This window comes from Simochromis diagramma, unplaced genomic scaffold (assembly GCF_900408965.1).
Source record: "Simochromis diagramma unplaced genomic scaffold, fSimDia1.1 OVJJ01000419.1, whole genome shotgun sequence".
Classification (NCBI taxonomy): domain Eukaryota; kingdom Metazoa; phylum Chordata; class Actinopteri; order Cichliformes; family Cichlidae; genus Simochromis; species Simochromis diagramma.
In genome coordinates, this window is record NW_024387244.1 from 4803212 (window position 1) to 4825660 (window position 22449).

General features: G+C 37.3%; 2 protein-coding genes across 2 annotated transcripts; both read right to left on the bottom strand.

Moving 5' to 3' along the window:
* Positions 1–362: 362 nt before the first annotated feature.
* LOC120747347 (mast cell protease 1A-like) lies at positions 363–2409 on the bottom strand. The gene is made up of 5 exons (XM_040053148.1): positions 1874–2409; positions 1613–1772; positions 1272–1410; positions 886–1101; positions 363–768 (listed from the first exon to the last, which is right to left on the bottom strand). The coding sequence occupies exons 1-5, from the start codon at positions 1929–1931 to the stop codon at positions 631–633; spliced, it is 711 nt and encodes a 236-aa protein (XP_039909082.1). The 5' UTR covers positions 1932–2409; the 3' UTR covers positions 363–630.
* Positions 2410–20279: 17870 nt separating this feature from the next.
* LOC120747316 (granzyme B-like) lies at positions 20280–22075 on the bottom strand. Its single transcript, XM_040053098.1, has 5 exons — positions 21942–22075; positions 21679–21838; positions 21306–21444; positions 20884–21105; positions 20280–20788 (listed from the first exon to the last, which is right to left on the bottom strand). Exons 1-5 carry the CDS (start codon positions 21997–21999, stop codon positions 20624–20626), a joined length of 744 nt encoding a protein of 247 aa, XP_039909032.1. The 5' UTR covers positions 22000–22075; the 3' UTR covers positions 20280–20623.
* Positions 22076–22449: the final 374 nt, after the last annotated feature.

Below are 22449 nucleotides of genomic sequence, written 5' to 3' on the forward strand. Positions count from 1 at the left end.
TAGGTCATATGAGACATCCCGGATATACAAAGTGTTGGATGTGTTTATTTGAACAGCCAGTGTACTGTACCTCATATCAGGTCATTTAATGATATATATCATGAACTATGTAACCTGAGTAATTTTTTTCAGATCCCAACCTGATGTCTCCATTTAACAATATGCTTTTGTGATTCTGTTCCTGTTTGTTTCACTTGTAATGCATGCTTTAGCTTACATGTTTAACATCAAGTGCCTTTACAATATATTTCCTGATTTTTGTTCATATATCTAGGAAATATATATGTTTACATCGACTTAAAATACGCTGCATAATCATGTAAAATATGTTTTGTTTGCATTGCTATTAAGAAAATAAGACATCAAAGAAAAACAGTTTATTGTCTCATTAAATGTTACAAACAAGCATAACGGCATGGGTTCTCTTTGAATCTACTCTAACAGAAAGGCAAAGCAATAATTGATTATTACTGTTTTTAAGAACATGAAATGCAGTATCAGTATATTAGGTCACAATGATATCTTGTCTGTTAGGCAGTCTCAGTTCAGTGGAATCAGTCTAAATATTGATATCTCAGTCATCAGATGTCTTAGCGATCTGAGGTTTCAGCACCCTCTAGTGGATGACTTTCACTTATGTTTTAGTATGCAGTCAATCCAGTCTCTGTATTCAGGTATCATAGTATAACTGTAGGTGTTTTGCTGGCTGGCAGACACCACCCCATACGCCATTCCACATTCACAGACTAACGGGCCACCAGAGTCTCCCTGGAAGTACAAGCACAGTATGTAGTTATTGTGATCATAAGTGAACAATGAGCTAATTATCAATGCTGATCAATGCTCTTTTTTTCTTTCTTGTTATAAGATGCAAAATCTACTTACGTTGCTTGGTCCAGTTGTACCTTTAGAGCAGTACTTTTTTTCCTTAGCACACAACTCATTGTCAGTCAGGTTCACATTGACTTCCCGGAGTACATCAGATGCTTTACCATTCTCTGTGTTTCCCCAGCCAAGGACTGCACATGACTTTGGGACATCATCGCGGCCTGCGAGAGCAATAGATGTCACATTCTCGTTGAACTTAGCCTTGGGATGCAACTTCAAGAAAACGAGAAATAAGAAAATTTTAGTATCAATATATACAGTATATAGATTAACAGCTGCTTGTTGATGACTGAGCTTTTCCTAATATAATAAATGAAAGTTGATTATAGCTCAAATTAATAATAATCTTTTTGTTAAATACAATTATTTTGGTCTTTATTTACCTTAAGAAGCATTATGTCATTTTTTAAAGAAGTTTTGTTGTAGCCTTCGTGTGGAAAAGCATTTGTCTCATCCACAGTCACAGTCTGTGCTTTTCTGCGATTTTTGTAATCATGAAGTCCCAGAAAGACTTTGTACAATCTGAAAAATAGGGGAAAAATATCTTGAAACAATAAAGATAATAATTTTTAGTATTAACAAAAGAAAAGATAAATCCTTCATGAAACCTACATCGCAGTCAAAGGTTGTGGCTTGAAGTTGTGTAACTTTAGCATTATTGGGATAACACAATTTACTTGGCCACATAATTCATTTTAGATAAACATGAGTGGGTTAAACTCACCTGGCTTCGCAGTGGGCAGCAGTCATCACAAAATGCTCATTTACAAGGAAGCCATCACAGTATGTTGTAATACCATTTGACTTGTTCAGCTCCAAAATCACCATGTACGGCCTGCTATGTGGTGCAACCTTATGGCCACCCACGATTTCTCCTGTATGAACTGGAGAGAAAAAGGTTTTCATATTCTATGCATCAAAATCTTAACTTCATGGACTCCGTTTTGACTTTGTATAAACGTTTGTGCTATGAAAAGAGCCTTACCTTGATCATGAAGAGTCAGCACGAGTATCAGTGCTGCCAGGTTACAGTGGGTAAACATGGTGAGATCAAAGTCAAGGTGAGTTACTGAAGAGCAATGGGGCACTTCACTGACACTTCAGTCTTTAAATGCTTCCTTGTAATAAAGGAGGAAGTGTTTGTGTTTTTGTAAATGCAAATGATGGGGTGTCAAACCACATTTATAAAGAGATCATCTCTGACACCTCCAGGAGCTGAAAAAAAGTGTAGCTTATTAAATGTAGCTCATTAGTCTTAGTTGGAGTCTTTAAGCAGGCTTAATAGTAATATAGTTCTAACAAGGGTCACATTATGCATTGTTATAGATTCAAAATCTTTCAATAAAGCTTAAAATAAATCAAACAAAACAAAAAGGTGAATATAACATGGCTTTTTGTTGAGATATTGTGAGACAGGCTTTGCTATAAATTGGTCCAAGATTCAAGTATATGACTTGATAGAGTCAACTCACAGTACAGACTCTATGAACAATGTTAAAGAAAGAAGACATTTTATAACATTTTCAATTTATAGCAAGAATGTTAAAACCATGGGGTAAAATGTTTTTTGGGGTTCATGATGAAAGAAAATTTTAAAAGAAAATTAAGAAGCTAATTAACTTAATATACTTTAAGAGTGACAACAGTGTGAAAAGTTATTGTTTGTTAGCATGATGTATTAGATGGAAAGCTATGACTGTTGCAAGAGTTGCAAGTATTTGTGCACATGGCTTCAAGAAAGCATCTTCACAATATTCAGTGAGAACGCCTGACGGATTACTTGGAAACAAACTATTTTCAGAATGTTGGGGGCGCGTGAAACAGGAAGTCAGCTGACATGTAGCACCAGTTATAGGTCAAGTCATCTGTCACTTTGCTTTTTTGTAATACTTTAGAAGTTGGGCTGGAGTTTGACACTTACTTCATACCCTTCCTATTACCACTAACATAACCACTATACAAAATGTTTAAAAAAAACATGCAGAGAGCAGATTAGTGAGGAACTCAAAGTAAAGCCTGTAGATAGATACCCGTGTAGTTTGGGTATCTGACTATATGCCTACTGGACACCTCCACTGTGAAGTATTTCTTGTGTGTCCAACTTGGTCAAAGCAAAGCAATCGTGATCTGAAAAATACCTTATCTTCCAAAAATGATGAAGCCAATGTTATATCATGTTATACAGCAATGCAGAAGTAGCAGGATAAATTCTTAAGTATACAGTGTTTTACTCAGACAGCCCTTCGCGGTATAATACGATAAGCCAGTTGTACAATCACAAAGGACGTGTTTAGTTTGTATTACGATGATGAAAGAAAGACATCAAGAACAAAGTGCAACAGTTTATTGTCTAATTATGTGTTACAAACACATATACCATCGTCATCATTGTAATCAGCCTGAATGTTGATATCTCAGTCATTAGATCTCTTGATAGTGATTAAGTGTTTCACTTATGCTTCAGTATACAATCAATTCAGTATCTTAGTATAAGTGTGGACTGTTAGATAATTTGGGTTTGGCCTACTGGCAGACACCACCCATACGCCTTTGCAGCTTCACAGACTAATGGGGCACCAGAGTCTCCCTGAAGTACAAGCACAGAATGTAGTTTTTGAATTCTTAAATATATAAAATTAGAGTCTATAAAATTACACAGGTGTATAAAATCAGTAACCTCAACAATTTAATTTCTGCTCTTCCTGCTCACTTGCTTGCACACAGTGCATAAAGGTTGCCAATAATTTGCTGACTCAACAACTGCAGAGTTTCTAACCTCCTCTTGCATAAACCTCAGCACAAAAACTCAATTATCAAATCACTTCTTTTTCATGGTGAATTTGAAAACAAAAACTCACATGTAGAAATTTATCAAATTTTGTGGTTTTCGCCATCACTCTGAGACAGGATGTTTCAAATTTTAGGGACAAACATAAGTTTGTAGGATTATAATATAATCCAAATATGCAGGACTGTAGTTCTACATATTTATTTAATATGAAGGACATATTCTGGTCAAAAATCACAGTAGTACTGGAGGCCATCCAGAGTAAATGTGTTTCTATGATTTTTTGGGGCCAAGTATAATAACAAGTTAAGTCAAGTCAAGTGGCTTTAGTGTCATTCCAACCATGAGCCGTGGCACAGTACACAGTGAAATTACACAACGTCCCTCCAAGACCATAGTGCTACATATGACATATAACAATCAACACAGGACTACATAAAGTGCAACAATTGCAAAAAAAACCCAAAAACAAAACAAAGACAGTGCAACACCAGCCAGAACAGAATAACTTCAGTTTTATCTTAATTTTTAGGCAGACGCAAAGACAAGAGAAGGAAACCATCATGGGGCTGAAAAATCAACATAAACTTATCAGAAAGGTAGCAAAACTTTTAGCAGGGACCAATGCTGGCACATTTCTTAAAAGAAGGAATGTCCTGGCTATAAAGCTCCGTGTATGGTGTTTTACTGTGTAGAGAAATGCAGCTACTCTACAGTATGTTTGCTAACATGCAGTTGGACAATAACTGTTTAAATGAAGCACAAACAGTGTATTCAATTTACATATAGCTCCATATATTAATGCGCTTGTACTTTTTTGCTCATTATAAATAACATTTCGTTAGCTTCATAGCATAAGTGCCTAAGTCATTTTTTTGTGTTTTCGGAAAACAGACGGACAGGATGATGCAGCAGTGGTAGGGGAGTAAAGTTAGGCAAAAATCTCAATTTGACCAAAAAATGACTTAGGCACTTATGCTATGAAGCTAACGATTTGTATTTTTGATGGCTCACTCAGTGAGTCATTTCAACTTTATTCTGGTTTGGTCACATATCTGTGAATGTTCTAGCATCTCTCATCCTGTTTGTAATTATCAGGAAGTATAGATTTCTATCATAGTTTCCTCTGACTGACTTGTGAAACTGCAGTGTATCCGCCATGGTTCGGTATGTGTGAGTCTTTCAAAAATCGTCTGTTTTAAGTCTTCAGTCATAGCAGTAGAAATTGCCCCTAATTATGTCACTCCTTATATGGGTTAGTTTTTAGAGAATACCTGTAAATCAGTGTAGTGATGAATACCTGCAGTATTTGGTCAAATGTTTTGGGCCAGACTTTTTAATCTTTGAATTCAAAGATTGTGTATTGTGCACACATTGTGCAGCACAAGTCACCAACTATTTGCTGACTCAAAGACTGCAGAGTACTAATCCTCCTCTGGCATTAACATCAGGACAGAAACTGTGCTCAGTGAACTTCATGGCAAGTTTTTATGGCTGAGAGGCTCTTGTAGATGTAGTGTTTAGGTGGCCCAGTAATTTTACCATCATAGAATATGTATGAACCACATGCTACACACATACACATACTGGCAGGTGAACCATATACAAGTATTGAATATTTAATATAATTTAAAATTTACAACAGTGACCCTTAAAAATGACAGTTTTGTAAAAGTAAGTGAATGACAGAAACAAGAAACAAATTAGTCAAATATTTGAATTTAGAGAAACTCTGTGACAAATGACAGGAAACAAACAACTCAACATTTCAATCATAAAAAAAGAAAGAAAAAGCCTGGTGTCAACCTGTGAAAAGTTAATACACAGTGGAAACGAAGTGCTTTCAGAGGTGTGGAAAAAGCTTTCCCAAGTATTTTTATACGGAGGTATCGCCCTCTGGTGGCTATTTAAAAGAACGAAGATTTTAAGTTTTTAACTTTCGTAACTTAGGTCATCAGTAGGAGGACACCGGTCCGATTTTGACGGGCTGTGAGCAACGTTTTCAGTATTATTTTAATCGCAGCTTTTTTCATTGCCTTTACGGTAGTCACTGTGCATCTATAGGAAACACACAGACCAGTAGCATGCAGTATAACTCATTCAACGTGACCCCCCTTACCCAATCAGATAGTTTATTGAGAGCAAAGTTGCAATTTCCTGTAGAATAGAAACAGAGTTCATGAGGGTGGCCTGTGGGCCTAATGTTCTTAAGTGGGCCCTATGCTCACTGCTGTAGACACTTTAGAATCTGATTGGGAATTGACATAAAATACCAGAATTGGTACGTCCACCACTAGCACCCTGTGCTTTTTACAAATGAGAGCAGGTTCACCCTGAACTCATGTGACAACTGTGAAAGGGTCTGGAGCAGGGCCGTGCAGAGAGGTTTAAAGGGGCGGGTGCTCAAAGTTAAAAAGGGGCACATTGAACCAGGCTGAATAACAACAACACACATTCACCAAGAATCTAATATGGGCAACAAGGCAAAGCAAACGTAGCCGATGCTTTACCTGATGGGTACAATGTTGCTGTTGAGGGGTTGCTGCTGCTGCTGCAGCTGATAGTGCTGGAGGGCAGGGCTGTGTTGATCTGAGATTGTAGACATTAAAAAGTCCATAGGAGAGATGGTAGCTGATTAAACAAGTGTCATGAGATAATAACAAAATGCAAAGATTGGTGACAGCGCTTGGAATCATAAGGCAACAAAAACTGTGAGAAATAATTTAGGCTCTGCCTGTGAATCACTCTTTGCTTCTCTTCTTCCTTCCATCATTTCATATATCACTCTCCACTTGCTGTCTATGTGAGAACAAGGCACAACTTGCTATTGTAATAAACTATAATCTAATTATCCACACCTAACAACTCTTGCACTTAATCTAAAATAAAATGATGACAGAAAAATGTTATAGCCCTGCCTTTAGTAGCCTCACACAGCTCCTACTGTTTCTTCCTCATGTCCTTACCAGGCACGTCTGGACAATGTTATATCATGAGTAATAATTTTTTTTAAAAATCCATCTAAATAAAACACACACATACACGCACACACAATGACATTTTAGACCTTCTTCAGAATACTGTATATACTATGGGCATCATGGTGCTGATCCAGAATCCTTACATTATTATTTATTATAAAAGTAATAAATATGAAATAATGTCATTATGATGATTCCATTTCTTTCAATATCCACTCTGTGCAGGGGCAAAGATTATTACATTTTTAAACTGTAGAGATACAATAATTTTACTGCTGTAAAATCCAAATTTTGTCTTATTTAAAATATAAATCTAATATAATCTGCTTCTTAATGTATATTCTTTAAAATACAGCTTGTGTTTTTAATATATTATAATTATAATAATGCATAATTATGTGGACATGCATATTAGATCGTTTTTTAGTGAAATATAATCCCCCCAGAAAGGCAGGAAAAGCCCGGAAACTTACTTTAAAACTAAACATGTTCCCTAAAACGGTGACAGAGCTACAGACCCATGACAGCCTTACACAGGTAGCCAGCAGCTGTGACCAGCACTACTTGTGCAGTTAATAAAAGGACAGGTAATGTTTGTCGCGCTGTTGCACACACAGCACGCTCGTTTGTTTCGGTTCATCAGTTGCAACAAGACAACTTACCAACGTGTACGTAATAAGCTAATACTCCTGGGTGCTACGCACTACAGTGTACGCTGTCAACCTACTTACTGGTTGTGTCGCATCAGTCTGTGTCTCTGAGTTAACTTGTGTTTCTCCTACAGCTCCGGACCGCAAAAAATGCGCGTGCTCTTTGTGAGCTCGTTCCCGGCTCGTAACCAGCGCGTTCTGCCGTCAAGGGCGATCATTGGTTAAATGTGATCATGTGACTGATGCAAGCCAGATCCTTTTATTTAGCAAAACTGTGATTAATAGTTAAATATTATTGTTGAGGGGCACAGACAGGACTCCGCACGCACACACACATAAAAAAAAATATATATATATATATATATATATATATATATATATATATATATATATATATATATATATATATATTTTTTTTTTTTTTTTTTTTTTTTTTTTTAAAAGTTGCCTCAACAAAAGGGCACTTTGGGCACCCATCAGGAAAGGGGCGGGTGCTCAAGCCCCTTTAGCCCCCCCCCGCACGTGCCTGGTCTGGAGAAGCCCAGAAGAATATTATGCTGCCTCTAACATCGTTCAGCATTACTGGCTTGGTGGTGGGTCAGTGATGGTCTGGGGGGTTGTAACGTACACTCTAAAAAGTAATTCATCAGGCCTTTTACCACCACTTGATTAAATCCATGGCTGCAACATAAAAACTCTAATTTATTGATTAAGATAGACCTTCTAAGTTGCAAACTTTATTTTTTGGGGTTGTGTTGAATTAATAATGTTGGTAATTACATTAAATTAATTTTATATGTAATTTGAAATTAAATCCCAATGTTAGTGGGTTCAAAATAAAATTCAAGTTGTAATTACTTAAAGAAATTGAATAGATAACTTATTTTTTTTCCACTGTAACTTCTGATTTCAAATTCCCTACCCTACCGACTTAACTAGCCCGGGCAAATTCACACATGTTGGGTTGCATGGTGCAAGCTTTTGTAAAAGACATTTCAAGGTAAGTAACATTTCATTTACAAATAACAGTTCTACCAAAGCAAAGCATTTGTGCTAGTCACCTGTAGTGGATTTGTGTATGATGTGATGCTCATACAGATAAGGAAATACTTTGCACTACCACATGTAGCTAATGCTAGCCATTCTAAACTTTAGCACAGCAGAGGATAAGACTTATAAAGTTTCATTTGACAAAAGTCTTCAGCTAGAGAGTGCATCTGTGGCTAGGAAAAGCGTTTTTAAAGTTTTGCTACACAGTGCAATCTAATTTCGATCTTAGGCTGATTTTGTTTTTCTTTTTACCAAAATTAGAAGCCTTTAAACTGTGAATAGTTTTGTCAGAGGGATAACCTAGAGGCTTCTTTTTTCCATCTGGCTCACCTATTTTATGTCTTTATAAAACTTGCATGACCTATACGTAATATTACATTGACTTTGGTTAGTATTGTGTTACAGCTTAAAGTAAGTATTGTTCTTGATCTTAAGAGCTGTAGCTATCTTTGTTTTTGTTTGTTTGTTTTTTTTGTTTGTTTTTTTAAATCAGACTGTGTGAAATATTGTTAATGTCATTCCAATAGCATTATTCTGGCATAGGCTATGTGAATCTACTTAATATTAAGACTTTATGTAAGCAGTTAGTATAGTGTGATAATCTAGGGTCATTAGTGCTTTGTTAAGTTGGGACACATTTTTTACAAAATGGGCTGGGAGTGAACAATGTGTAAATTCGAAACCTCTGCAAAAACAGGGTTGCTAAAGCATTAGAGATTACACCACGGTTATGGTGGGGAAGTCTCCCTTGTCTTCACCAAGATTGATTTTGTTCCCTCAAAACTTGGGGTAGCCTTAGATCACATCTATCCTCTTTAAATAATGTATTAGAGCATTCATTAATGCAGTATAGCTAATAGTCTGCAAGGTTTAATTCTTCTGTTTGTGTGGTCTACAGATAAAGGAGGAGTTCAAGAGAATAACCACTGCAAGCCTTGAATGGCTACACTTGACCATTGCACCCCAAAACTGATGGATGTCATTTTATCAAGGGGAGGAGCTAAGGGAGTGAGAATCAGGCAGATCAAGGACGTGCTTCTTGAGGTAGGACAACTATTTAGACTTTGGGTAGCTTTGAAATGCACTTTGTTGGCAGTCACCCATGTATTTTATACTCATACTTTATTTTTTCTTAAATAGCACAATACAATTGAAACACGCAGAGAAGTAGCCAGCTGCTGCCTTATCACTTTCCTTGGAGACAAGGAAGAGGACCTTTTCATGGAGTTTGGTGTATGTAATTCAGCATTGTGTGTGTGTGTGTGTGTGTGTGTGTGTGTGTGTTCCATTGATCATCTGAATTCATTAAGATTCAGTAAGTATAAAAGTCTAATCTATAATTCACTAACCTATTTTTTAATATTTGCTTTACAAGGACACCGAAGAACTTAAGGCAGGTGATGAAAACTGCCATCATCAGTGACCGGTACACCCCTGGACCTAACCATAAGACTGCAACCATTGTGGTGGAGGAAACAAAAATCATGGAGGGCCAGAATTTCCCAAGGTGCTGTGTTTTGCTCATGGGCATAATATATGCTCTCAATCTGAGCTAATGCAAGGATCTGAAATATACTTTTGAAGTTGTTCAGAAGCTGTTCCTTGACCTTGATGGAACCATCATTATGTTAAAGATGTTGACTCTGTTTCAAAAATTGTTAACTGTTTTGAATCCTGTATGTGTAACATTGATCTTAAAGGTGTTTGCTGCATTGTGTAATAGAAAGATGCAAGATCTTGTAAAGTTTGGTAGGCATTGAAAGTTAACATTTACTGAACACTTGCATGGAAGTATTACTGCAACAAAATGTTTTCTAAGTAGATTTTCTACCAATTGAACACATTTGTTTCTGTGGTGTTAAATACATAAAGGCATATTCTATAACTTGGCTGTGATGGTATAAATCTAAATTTCTGGTTTATTTTCACTTTTTAAATACAAAGTGTTGAAATGCCTACTGTTAAAAAATAAAAAAGTTATTTGATAAAAAAAATGTTGAATGAATTCCTTTCTTTAAAGCTATTACAATAAAAAAAAATAAGAGAAAGCTATAATGATGATAATAATGATGAAAATCAGCAACTTAATATTTTAAATAATGAACTTTAAAAAATTGTTTTTGTAATTGCTGTAATTAATTACATAACACTTAAAATCATTTCAAATAAGGTGGAAAAAGTAATTGGGGGAACATAATTTTTATAGTAGAACCACTGAAAAATATGTGTTAAGCTACCAAATATACGTAAATGGTAATTAAAATCCCTTTGATTAGGGAGGATAATTTAATTCCTGTAACTCCATAGTAGTTTGTTGGTTCAATTTAATTTCAACATAGTATCATAACTCAAAGAGACATGGACACCGTTTGCGTTAATGTTTTTGTTGAGCTTAAACAATAGTTTTTAGAGTGTATATTAATATAGATATAGCACTGGTTGTTTTCGGGTGGGGGGTTCCCATTGAGATCTGATATGTACAGTGGCCCTGAGAGGTCAAACAGACACCAGCAAATAGAAAAACGCTGCAAAAGCACACAAAACACTTTCCAAAATTCAGCAACAGTGCTGCACGTTGCCAACAGCATTGGTTGTGTTTGATTAGGTTTGTGTATTTGTGTATTTTGTTGAGTTATGTGAATCAGTTAACATTGAAATGTTCTAAATTCTGTTTCCAGAAAGCACAGATCACTATGACAAACCTCTGCCTTTCCTTTCCTCTGCCTTATCGATCTAGTTTGGGGGTTTTGAGATTTTTTATAGATGCATATATCTAAAATGAACACTGCCAAAACAAAACAATATAGGTTGTCTCACAAAAAAGGTGTTGGAGTGACCTAGTAAAAGTCTGGATTTAAATCGGATTGCAGTGCTTTGGCATGACCTTAAATAGGCTATTCATACTATTCATGCAGAATTATTTAAACAGTAAAATTCTTTCTCCAGGTAAGATCACTGTAATATGTGTGGTTTAAACACATATGTGTTTAAACACATAAACTGTTGTGTGAAAATATTGTTAAATATACTCAATTATAATTTCAGATTTGATTGTGACCAATTACTATTTCATATCACTGTTCTATCAAATAAAGCAATTGTTCTGAAGATGTGGCAGGGCATGTTATTTCCCACCATGCCCACAAGGGGGATTCCACGGACTGTACTTAGTGCAGTTGGACCCCTTATAATCAGTTCAGCCAAGCTGGTAGTCACAGTTCAGGGCTCGATCAGATCCATAGTTAATTGCTGCTTGTGTCCCAGTCCTTGATTTTTTTATGACAGAGTTATTAACAACAATTATAATTATTTCCAACTTTCCAGAACCACATGCATACACATATTCTCTGTGCTGCATTTAATAGTAAACCCATCAACACTGTTAGGATTATTTGTCTGCATTAAGCCTTAGGGGAAAAAAGGGAGCACATTCTAACCGATGCACACTCTGTGATTACCACCAATTGTAGCCAGCATGTTAGTGTAGAGCCTTCACCTTATCAATAATACATTTATTTGCATTTACAGACAGAAGTGGAATGGGAGGATGAAAGGCAGAGAAAACTGGAGGCTAGAGCAGGCAACTAGTCACATCTGAGTCAAATCAAGATGATGTCTCAGATCTCTCTCTTTGAGATGTTTGCAGACAGACAAACAGACAAAAGAATAAGGATAATAAACAAATATCTGACTTAATTAAGATAAATGGCATTGTTGCTGGGACATATTTTCTTTTAGACTCTGCTCCAGATGCCACTCTTTTTCTTGATTTTCTTGTCCACAGCCATTAGCTTGAGTCTCTATCAATTTGCTGTTTGGAAGCAGATAAACAGAAAAAAGTAAGTATAATAAACAAATCTGACCAACATTTAAGAAACTGCAATGTTTCACCCATAAGTTATCCCTCCGTTATATACAATATTACAAGTGCAGAGTCTCGAGTTTTAAAAGGTTTGCATCAATAAAGAAAAGATCTATTGGAGATGTATAAGTACAAAGGCATATTTATACACTGGCCATTCAGTCTTGAGAATTATCAAACAAGATGTATATTGTATTAATGGCAAAAACATGAGAAGTTGTAAAGACTGCACTAACTGCGATTCCCCAACTAACTATCATGGAAAAGCTAGATGTGGGACTGACATTGAGCGAACTACAAAAGGCCATCAACTGTCTTGCAATGAAAAGGTTACTGGAAGCGATGGCGGTGGTGCTGAGGAGAACCTTCCAAAAGGATAGCCAATTCTGCAGTACTCTACCAATCAGGCCTGCGTGGCATGACCATGCCCAGACATCCTTAATGATAACCTGCTCCAGAGTGCTGTGGACCACAGAACGGAGCAAAGGGTTATCTTCCAACAGGACAAGGAGCCCAAGCACACAGCCAAGATAAAAAAAAAAAAGAGAGAGAGAGAGCAAAAGAACTTAGAGAAATTAGAGAAGGACTTACACAAGAGTTAAATTTCTATTTGTAATTATGACTGTATTCATCAAACAATTAACTGATTAAAGAGCACATTTTCTGCTCTAATTCAAGCGATTAACCAAGTATTTTCTTAACTGTTTAGGAAATGCACACATTTCTATGCATAGTCCCTGATTTTCAAAGGCTCAAAAACTCAGTCTACAAAGGAGAAGTGCAGAAAGAAAATAATAAAAAAGTTGTCATTTTCCAAACAGATATTGTTAGCCTTACACAGTGGAGCTAATGTTACGTATAGATGTGCATGAAGTTGGCCAATGCATGAAGTTCTCAGTTAGAGCTAAAATCTCAAGAACTTATTAATAAGAGAGTATAATTTTTGGCTCATTAAAGTTATATCAAAGGCAAAGTAAGTAGTGATTTAAATTTAGCAAAACTCATGAAGGCGACCCTGGGATAAAAATTTTTGGATATTATAGAAAGATATCCCTTTGAATATACAAGGTATTGATCCAAGTGGAATGATGTTACTATGATGCATGCAAGGACCAATCACACATACATAGCTGATATTTTAAAACCAGCTGGAAATTCTTGTTTGTTTGACATTTGAGGTGTCAAGAATGAGCTGAAACTCCATTCCAAAGAAAGTTACAGTGTAACTCTCACAGAGTATTACAGTAATGTTACTGAATTACACCATATAGTGTCTATGTTATTAATATGTTGCTATGCTTAAGCATGAAGAGTCCTCAGGCCTATTTTGGATTTTTCCTAAAAACTCTTAGTTATAGTTAACGTTCTGTTCTCTTTTAAAGAAATATGACAATTACAAAATAATGAAAAGTGGTATCTAAAAATGGTGTCTTTTCTGTGTCTAATCCATCTATTTAGATGCATTATTTAGATGGATTAGACACCGAAAACTCTGAATGATGACTCAGAAATGGAAGCAAAATTGAGAGCTGTTACTTGTCTATTTTCGTGAGCTTGTAATATTACAGTGTTTAGGCGTTTACGTACAGACGCAATATAAATCTGCAAAAAAAGGCTTTTCCACAACTTAATACAGACAAATGCAAAGCAGAGAGAGTTCTGTTGCACACCACATAGATTTAGGAAAAGCTGCTCTTTGTCACTTTTACAGTGTAGCTGTCCAGACGGCTCTCTGGACAAAAAAGTTTTAGACCAACCACTTGCTGACTGATTTTAGGCCCCTGATATCAGCTGATAAAAGTCTCTGAGGCAATGAATATCTTTAGTCAACTTCTGTCCTGAGCACTAGAGAAATGGGTCGAGAAATGTAAAGGATACAGAAGAAAGTGGAGTATTTATTATGATGAAGTAAAAAGAAAACAGTTAAAGTTGGTGTGACACACCACGGACCCACATAGTGTTTCATTATAGTGAAACAGTTTATTTTTACAGGGTGTCAAAACACTACATGCTTTTCTTCATGGCAGCTCAGCCACTGAGCTTCCTGTCTGGCACCTTGACTGCTCTGGAAAGCTTTCCAGCTGTCTCTGCACACACACACACACACACACCTCCTCTCTGGTCCTCAGCGTCACTACAAAAAGAAGAACGTTCATTAGTGAAATTCCCTTCACCTGGCACTTAGCCTCCCTGGTACTGTGATTCTAGCCCGCTGCACCACCCCTCCACTGCAGCAGAGCCAGACACCACACCCCTGTCACACAACCCCACTGGCCAACTGAGGCTGGGGCTACATCCGGTCAAACCTACCACTCCCCGGAGTGGGAGACAACCATCTGTGTCCCTGGCCTATGTACCACCTTGAATGGGATGCAAAGCCAGATACCACCGGGTGACCCCTGGGTAATGGCATCCTTCATGGGGTGCAGCCACTGGAGCAGGGCCCTCTGTTTGGGTCTGCAGGATGAAAGGGAGGGAAAGGTTAGGAGTGTGGAGCAGTGGCTCCCCACAGAGAGCCTTCTTTACCAACACAAATGCCGCCTGGCACTGCTCAGTCCACTGGACCAGATCTGTGGTGCCCTTTCTGGTGAGATTGGTCAAGGGGTCACCTGCAAACCCAGGTCCGCGAACCCAGGCATGAACTGGCGATAGTAAGCAGCCAGCGCAAGGAACCTCCTTTTTGGTCTTGGGGCGAGGGCAGGATCCAATAACTTTCATTTTCTCCACCTGTGGACACACCTGCCGCACACTTCATCGGGTTGGCCGTGAGCCCCGCCTGCCTCAGGGACTCCAGGACCATGGCAACATGCTGCATATGCCCTGCCCAGGTGTCACTGTAGATGATAACATCATCCAGGTAGGCACTGCATATGCGGCCGCAGCACCTGGTCCATGAGGCACTGGAAAGTGGCTGGGGCTCCGAACAAGCCGAACGTAAATCTGACGAACTGGTACAAACCGTACAGAGTGGAGAAGCCTAGATGCACCATCACTCTCCTCAACCATTGTTGCTGGGACATATTTTCTTGGACTCTGCAGACAAGGGAATCTGCCAGTAGCCCTTGGTTAAATCCAGTGTCGTGAAAAAATAGCTGTGCCTATCAGGAACTCGTCGATCCTGGGCATGGGGTAGGCATCAAACCATAACACTTCGTTCACCCTGCAGTAGTCAGCACAGAACCGTGTAGACCCATCTTTTTTCACAACCAGAACTATGGGGCTACACCATGCACTTCTATTACTCCCATTTTCAGCATTTCAGCCAGTTCTTTCTGAACAATTTGCTGCTTTTGTTCAGGCAGCCTGTAGAACCGATTTAACGCCCAATAATTTGCACCGCTCTTTTAGTGTGCGAGATATGAACGATGTGGCCTGGTCAGTAGGTATCTCTTTCGGGATGCCGACTTGGAAGATTACCTGAAACACCACCTACACCACACTGTTTGTAGAAATAGTGCACAGCGGCACTGCTTCCAGGTATTGCATTGCATAATCCACCAGAACTAATACAAAGCAGTAGCCACGTGCACTCCGGTGAAACAGCCCGATGATGTCAATACCAATGCGCTCAAACAGGACCTCCATTAATGGTAGTTGGCGCAAAGGCACTTCTGGAATGACGGGCTGGTTAACCAGCTGACATTCTGGGCAGGACGTTCACCATCAGTGCACATCCGCTCAGATGCCCGGCCAATAAAATCGGGCCTCTATTCACTCCAGAGTTTTATCATATCTCATATGTCCTGCCATGGGGTTATAATGAGCCGCCTGGAATATCATTTCCTTTTTAGGCACCAACAACTGGGTGTGTTCTTCCTCTTTGCGAGTGTCATGACCCACTCAATAAAGCCTATTAGTCAATAACAAATACTACATGCTACTAACAGCTGTGATCGCATCCCCACATACGGCCCTGAAGGGTATTAAACCCCAGCCAATTTGTTCCAAAAATCAGGGGATGCGGCAGGTCAATTTGGTTGACCTGTATTATTCTGTCATATTTCATTTATACCAGCGGTCCCCAACCTTTTTTGCGCCACGGACCGGTTTATGCCCGACAATATTTTCATGGACCGGCCTTTAAGGTGTCGCGGATAAATACAACAAAATAAAACTAGTACCGGTACCGAAAAAAAGAAAATTTATTCATAACACACGTGAAAAGACCAAGGAAAACCGAGTAAACGATAAAAACGATAACAAAATAACGCTGAAAACCGATAAAAACCCTGAAAACTATACATTTCACACCTGAGCCTCAACTCTCGCGGCCCGGTACCAAACGACTCACGGACCGGTACCGGGCCGAGGCCCGGGGGTTGGGGACCGCTGATTTATACTATTATTGTTCATTTCAGCTTTAGCTTTGTAGTTTTAGCTATCTTCACTCATTTTTGTTCATACATCAATGTCTGTTGTACTGTAGTATGTATCATATTGTAAATCTAAGATACAAAAATCAATTTTTACTTAAAATGAGCTGTTTACTCATTTGCATTTTCATGGTGAAAAGAAGTCATCTTGAAAGATAACAGTGAAAGAGATAATGTTTCTTGCTTGATAATACGCTGCTAAAAAACAAGATATTCTGGATTCTCACTCTCGATTAATCAAAGCTGCACAGCACAAAGTAGGAAATTACTTTTTTTGTTGATTTTAAGGGCAGGAAATCTGAGTTTTGCTTGCCCGTGGACACCACCCCATAAGCCTTTCCACCTTCATAGACTAATGTTTCACCAGAGTATCTCTGGAAATACATGAACAGTATGTAGTTATTGTAACAATTGAACAATGAGCTTGTTATTATTATTAACCTAACTTTTTTTCTCTAGTTAAGATACAAAAACTACTTACATAAGCTGGTCCAGTTGCACCCTCGGAGCAGTATTTATTTAGCTTAGTACAAAGCTCATTGTCAGTCAGGTTACAGTCAGTCTTTACCGTTTCCTGTATTTCCCCCAGGCAGGAACGTCATGAAAATAACCTTACCTTTGCCTTGAAGAGTCAATACATATATCGTTAGTGCCAGATTACAGAGGGAAAACACTGCGAGATGAAAGTCAGGGTGAACTACTGAAGAGAATGATACAACACTTCACATCTTCAATCTTGAAACGCTGTCTTGGAACAGAGAGAGAAGGAGGCATGTGTGTGTGTGTGTGTGTGTGTGTGTGTGTGTGTGTGTGTGTGTGTGTGTGTGTGTGTGTGTGTGTGTGTGTGTGTGTGTACATTTGCAAATGTTGTGGCTTTGAACCACATTCACATCCACAAATATTAGCTTTTTAAAAACATTACATCTGATTAAGAAGACAAATGCACATGTTTTTCTCATCTTAGACTGTATTATTATTGTGAGAAGGGAAGTAGTTGTTAGCTAAAAAGTTAGCGTATACAAGGTAATTGTGTTAGTTTAGATAAGATAACTATAGCCTTTATGAACCACATTAATGATGAAGAGATTTTATGGATTTAAAGCAGATTTCAAGCAGTTTATGAGGTTAACAATAATGGCCACAATAACCATGTGGTAAAAGAAAATCTACATAGTCTACAGTCAACTGGAAAAGAAAAGGAGTGAATTACATGAAAATGTTTGACACAAGCCCAGACTTACACAAGTAAGTTTGCAGTTTCCACACCTGGTGATTGATGCATGTGAGAAAAACATTAATACAAAATATAGTAAAGCAAAAAAGTACAAATAAAGAGAAGAAGTCTTCTTACAGGGAGATTGGATGTAGTATGAAATATAATTCACGTATGAATACGCGGACAACTGACACTGTCTAATAAAAAGAAAAAAAAACAGCTGTGGTAAGTATAACTTAGAATTAATCTCTCCTGGTGATACAGCAATGTAAAAGAAAAACACAAGGAGTGCAAAACTATCATGCATGAGAATATATTTACCTTAATCATAATGTTCTAACCTTCAGTTTTCATTCCTTATACTTAGTTCTAAATAGATTACAGTCACTCTTTAAAATCTGTATTAAAAAAACAGAAGGCTTGTTAACTTGAATTCAGATCTGATACATTTTTGCATGAAACAGTGCACATGGCTTCAAAAAATCATCTTTGTAACAATATTGTGATCACAAGACATAACAAGAGATATGCTGTGAACCTTTAATGCATAGACCATTTTAAATGATAAGAGATTAACAAGAAGTCACGTACATTCATAATGACAACAGTTGTGGCTGACACTTACTAGCAGTTCTACTAAAAGTAACTCGGGGAAAATAAGAAAACAAAAAAGAGATGACATTAAAATTCCATATTATAAAGATGGCCTTCTATTATGCCAGCTGCAAACATGCTAATGCATCTTTATCAGTTGAGCTTTTTATTTTTCACTCAATGAGACATACATTGTCTATCTGATTCTACTTGAGAGTTGAGAGACTTGAGAGAAAGTGAGAAAAAAAGAAGAGGAGAAGAAGAGTAAAGAAGAGAAATGCCCTTTTCAATGATGAAGCTAAATGCAAAAGAAGTCCCATTCATGGAGCAGATCAGTCAAAAGAACAGTCAGAAACACACCCACGCAGCCTGTGAACATCTGTAGGTATAAAGAGTTTTCTTAAAACTAGTGCCTAATCTTTGGAAAATTTAAAAGAACCTCGGATTTCAATATCCTGAAAAAATATCTTTGTACATAGTTCTGCGTGTCTAGCCTTGTGCAGTAATGTGAAAAAGAAAATGATTGGAAATTTGTTGAAGCCCATTGTTCTCGCTATTTTTAAATCCATGCTTTCTCCACTTTTGGTCTTTTAAACTAAGAATTGAAGTTCAGTTCGATCTTGTATATTTGGAAAGATTTATGCATCTGTTATCCAGTTTGCAGCAATCAGGAAGTATAAATTACTATCACCATTTCCTCCATCTGACTTGTGAAACTGCAGTGTATAACACAGAGGTTTTCTCTGTCTTTGTGGTGTTTTTGTGTTATAGTAAATAGCCACACATACACTGTGAATGTGAACTATTCTCTTGAACATTAACAAACATATACACCCATATGCTGCACTGCACTTCTGACATAAAGATCCAACTATAAGAGACCCCTCAGTATGATGTCTGACTTCATCCGTTATACCAATACAAAGCTAGCATAATGTTTCCTCTTCACATGATTTCATTTATTTCTATATGTAGACAAGGAAAATGAGTTAGATGACGAAACTGCCTAAGAGCTACATAGACAAGGATAGATAAAGAACTCCATGTTTCTAAGAACACGATCCTCTGTAGTTGAGTGTTTACTGGGAGCAATTTAACTTTTCTAGTTAACATGCAAGCAAAGGTTTTTGAGTTTGGGCTGGAGCTCCAACACCACTTTCAAACCTACAGCCAACTTATAGTCACCATTTAACCTAACATGCATGTTTTGGGACTGTGAGAGGAAGCCGGATAACCTCAAAAGAAGACATGATGAGACACTATGAGCCAGTCAGTGGAGGTTTAGAACCTAGGATCTTCATGCAAGGTGACAGCGCCAACTATAGTGCATGCAGAAAGTATTCACAGTGCTTTATGTGTTCCAAATTTTCTCATGTTACAGTCTTATTCCAAAATAAATTAAATTCATTTTTTACCTCAGACATCTACACAGAATATCCCTTAATGACAAAGCGAAAAAAGTTTGTTTGAAATTCTTGCAAATTTATTTAAAAAACACACAAACAAGCAAAAGGGAAAATATGTACTTGAGTATTCTGTTAGTACTGTATTAATATAGGGTCCTCTAAAAAAATCTAAATTATCTCCATTTATGGAGCTAATAAAATTTGCTCAAAAAAACTGTTTGGGTCCTTTGCTGAACAAATTTTAAGCCAACAAGTACAGCTAAACAATGAACTACAGCTAAACAATGAACTACTGCTAAACAATGAATGTATGTTGTCAGCCTCTGACCTGGGATGTTCTCTGGGAAGCATGTGCAGTTTACAACTGTCATACATACATTATAAACGCATGCACACAAAAACAAACACATATTTTATACATACATATATTCTCATTTATCCATATGTTTGTATAATGAAATATAAACACAGTGAGTAGCACAACCGTTTATTGCTGTTACAATCCAACATATCATCATGGTTTCTCTCTTAAACTAATCCGAAATCTTAAAATCTTTTGATTTTAAGAGTAGTAAATGCAGAATCTAACATTAAAATTAAAAAAATGGTATTCATTCTACATTTCAATTTAAGATTTTAAACTATGACTAAAATGAAACTACAGGTTTGCAAAGAAAAGGTTTGTAGCTGGAAGAAAAAAGGCAGCAGTGTGACCATTGCACCACCTTGCCACCCATCATTTTAATAGAATGAGTTCAAATATTCAAATCTCAGTTGTCATATAACTTTTTTTAAAGGCAGATTCAATACATGAATTACCACTTTCGATGATGATCTATGACATAATCAATCCAGTCTCGTTTGTCAGGTATCTTAATGTAACTGTAGAGCTTAAGGCCATCTAGTATTGAGTTACTACTGGCGGACACCACCCCATATGCCTTTCCATCTTCACAGACTAATGGGCCACCAGAGTCTCCCTGGAAATACAAGAATAGTATGTAGTTATTGCAGCAAGTGAACACTATCATTATCATTACTGACCAAACTTTTTTAAGGTATAAAAGCTACTTACCGTGGATGGTCCAGTGGCACCCTCAGAGCAGTACTTATTTTCCTTAGCACAAATCTCATTCTCAGTCAGGGTTACATTGACTTCCAGGAGCACATCAGAGTCTTTACCGTTTCCCGTGTTTCCCCAACCAGGAACTACACACGATTTTGGCGCAAATCCATCATCACGGTCTGCAAGATCAATAGGTTTCACATTCTCGTTGAACACTGCCTTGGTGCTCAACTTCAGGAGCAAGGAGAGACAAAAATATTTGTTAAAATATTACAATATTACATATTTCTGACCCTTCCTTTTAATGCTGTTTGTTTTAGTTGAACATTATCTAAAGGTAATAACAAACAATAATAAGAAATTAAATTTGACTTGGAAGAAATAATAAAAATTTGACAACAAACCCCCCAAAATACTGTTGTTTCTTTTACCTTAAGAAGCATTATATCGTTGCTGTAAGAAACTGGATTATAGTCTTTGTGTGGAAATGCATTGGTCTCAGGCACCGACACATGCTGTACTCCATTATGGTTGTGGTAATCATGAAGTCCCAAAAAGACTTTGTAGGACCTAAAATGAAATAAGTGCAATCACTTTTTGACAGTGTAAAGGAGAAGAGTGCTGGTCTGATGCTAACCAAATAAAAAAAATAAAAAAATGTTATGAGTACATTCATGAAACCGCCATGAAAGCTTTTATCCCAGTCCCCGAGTTTATGAGTAACATAAACCCAGCTTACTGCGATAACAAAATATACTGGACACTTAATTCTTTCTAGGTGAACATAAACTATGTTAAACTTACTTTGCATGGCAGTGGGCAGCAGTCAGCACAAAGTCCTCATTAACGAGGAAGCCATCACAGTATTTGTTATGACCACCTAAGTTGTGCAGCTCCAAAAGCACCATATATGGTTTGCTATGTGGCACAACTTCATGGCCACCAATGATTTCTCCTGTATAAACTAGAAAGAAAAAAGTTATCAGATTCTGTATATCAAAATCTTTATCATGCAGTGTTTCAGTTCTGACTTTGGATATAAGTATGCACTAAGTAAACATACTTACCCTGATCTTGAAGAATCAACACAAATGTAAGTACTACCAGGTTACAGTGGGTAAACATGGTAAGATCAAAGTCAGGGTGAGCTAATAAAGAGCAATGGGACACTACACTGACAGATTCAATCTTTAAATGCTTTCTTATCACAGAAAGAGAAGGAGGAGTTTGTGTCATTTGCATATGTGAATGATGTGGCTGTATTCATAAACCATATTCACACAAGATCTCTCACCTCCAGAGCCTGATAGGTCATATTTTTATCTGGTATTATAGCTGGTTGTTGTACAGTCTTACCTTACAATATAAAGCACCTTGAGGAATCTGTTTTTGTAATTATGATTTTTGCTGTAATTGACGCTATATAAATAAGACTGAATTGAATTCAATTGAATTCAGTTTAATTGAAAACAGTATTAGTGACCAGCACTTCCTAGAACAATCCATTTCACTGGAGGAATGGCTAAAAAAAACTATCAATGGGCAGGTGAACAACAAACAAGTCCACTAGAGGCC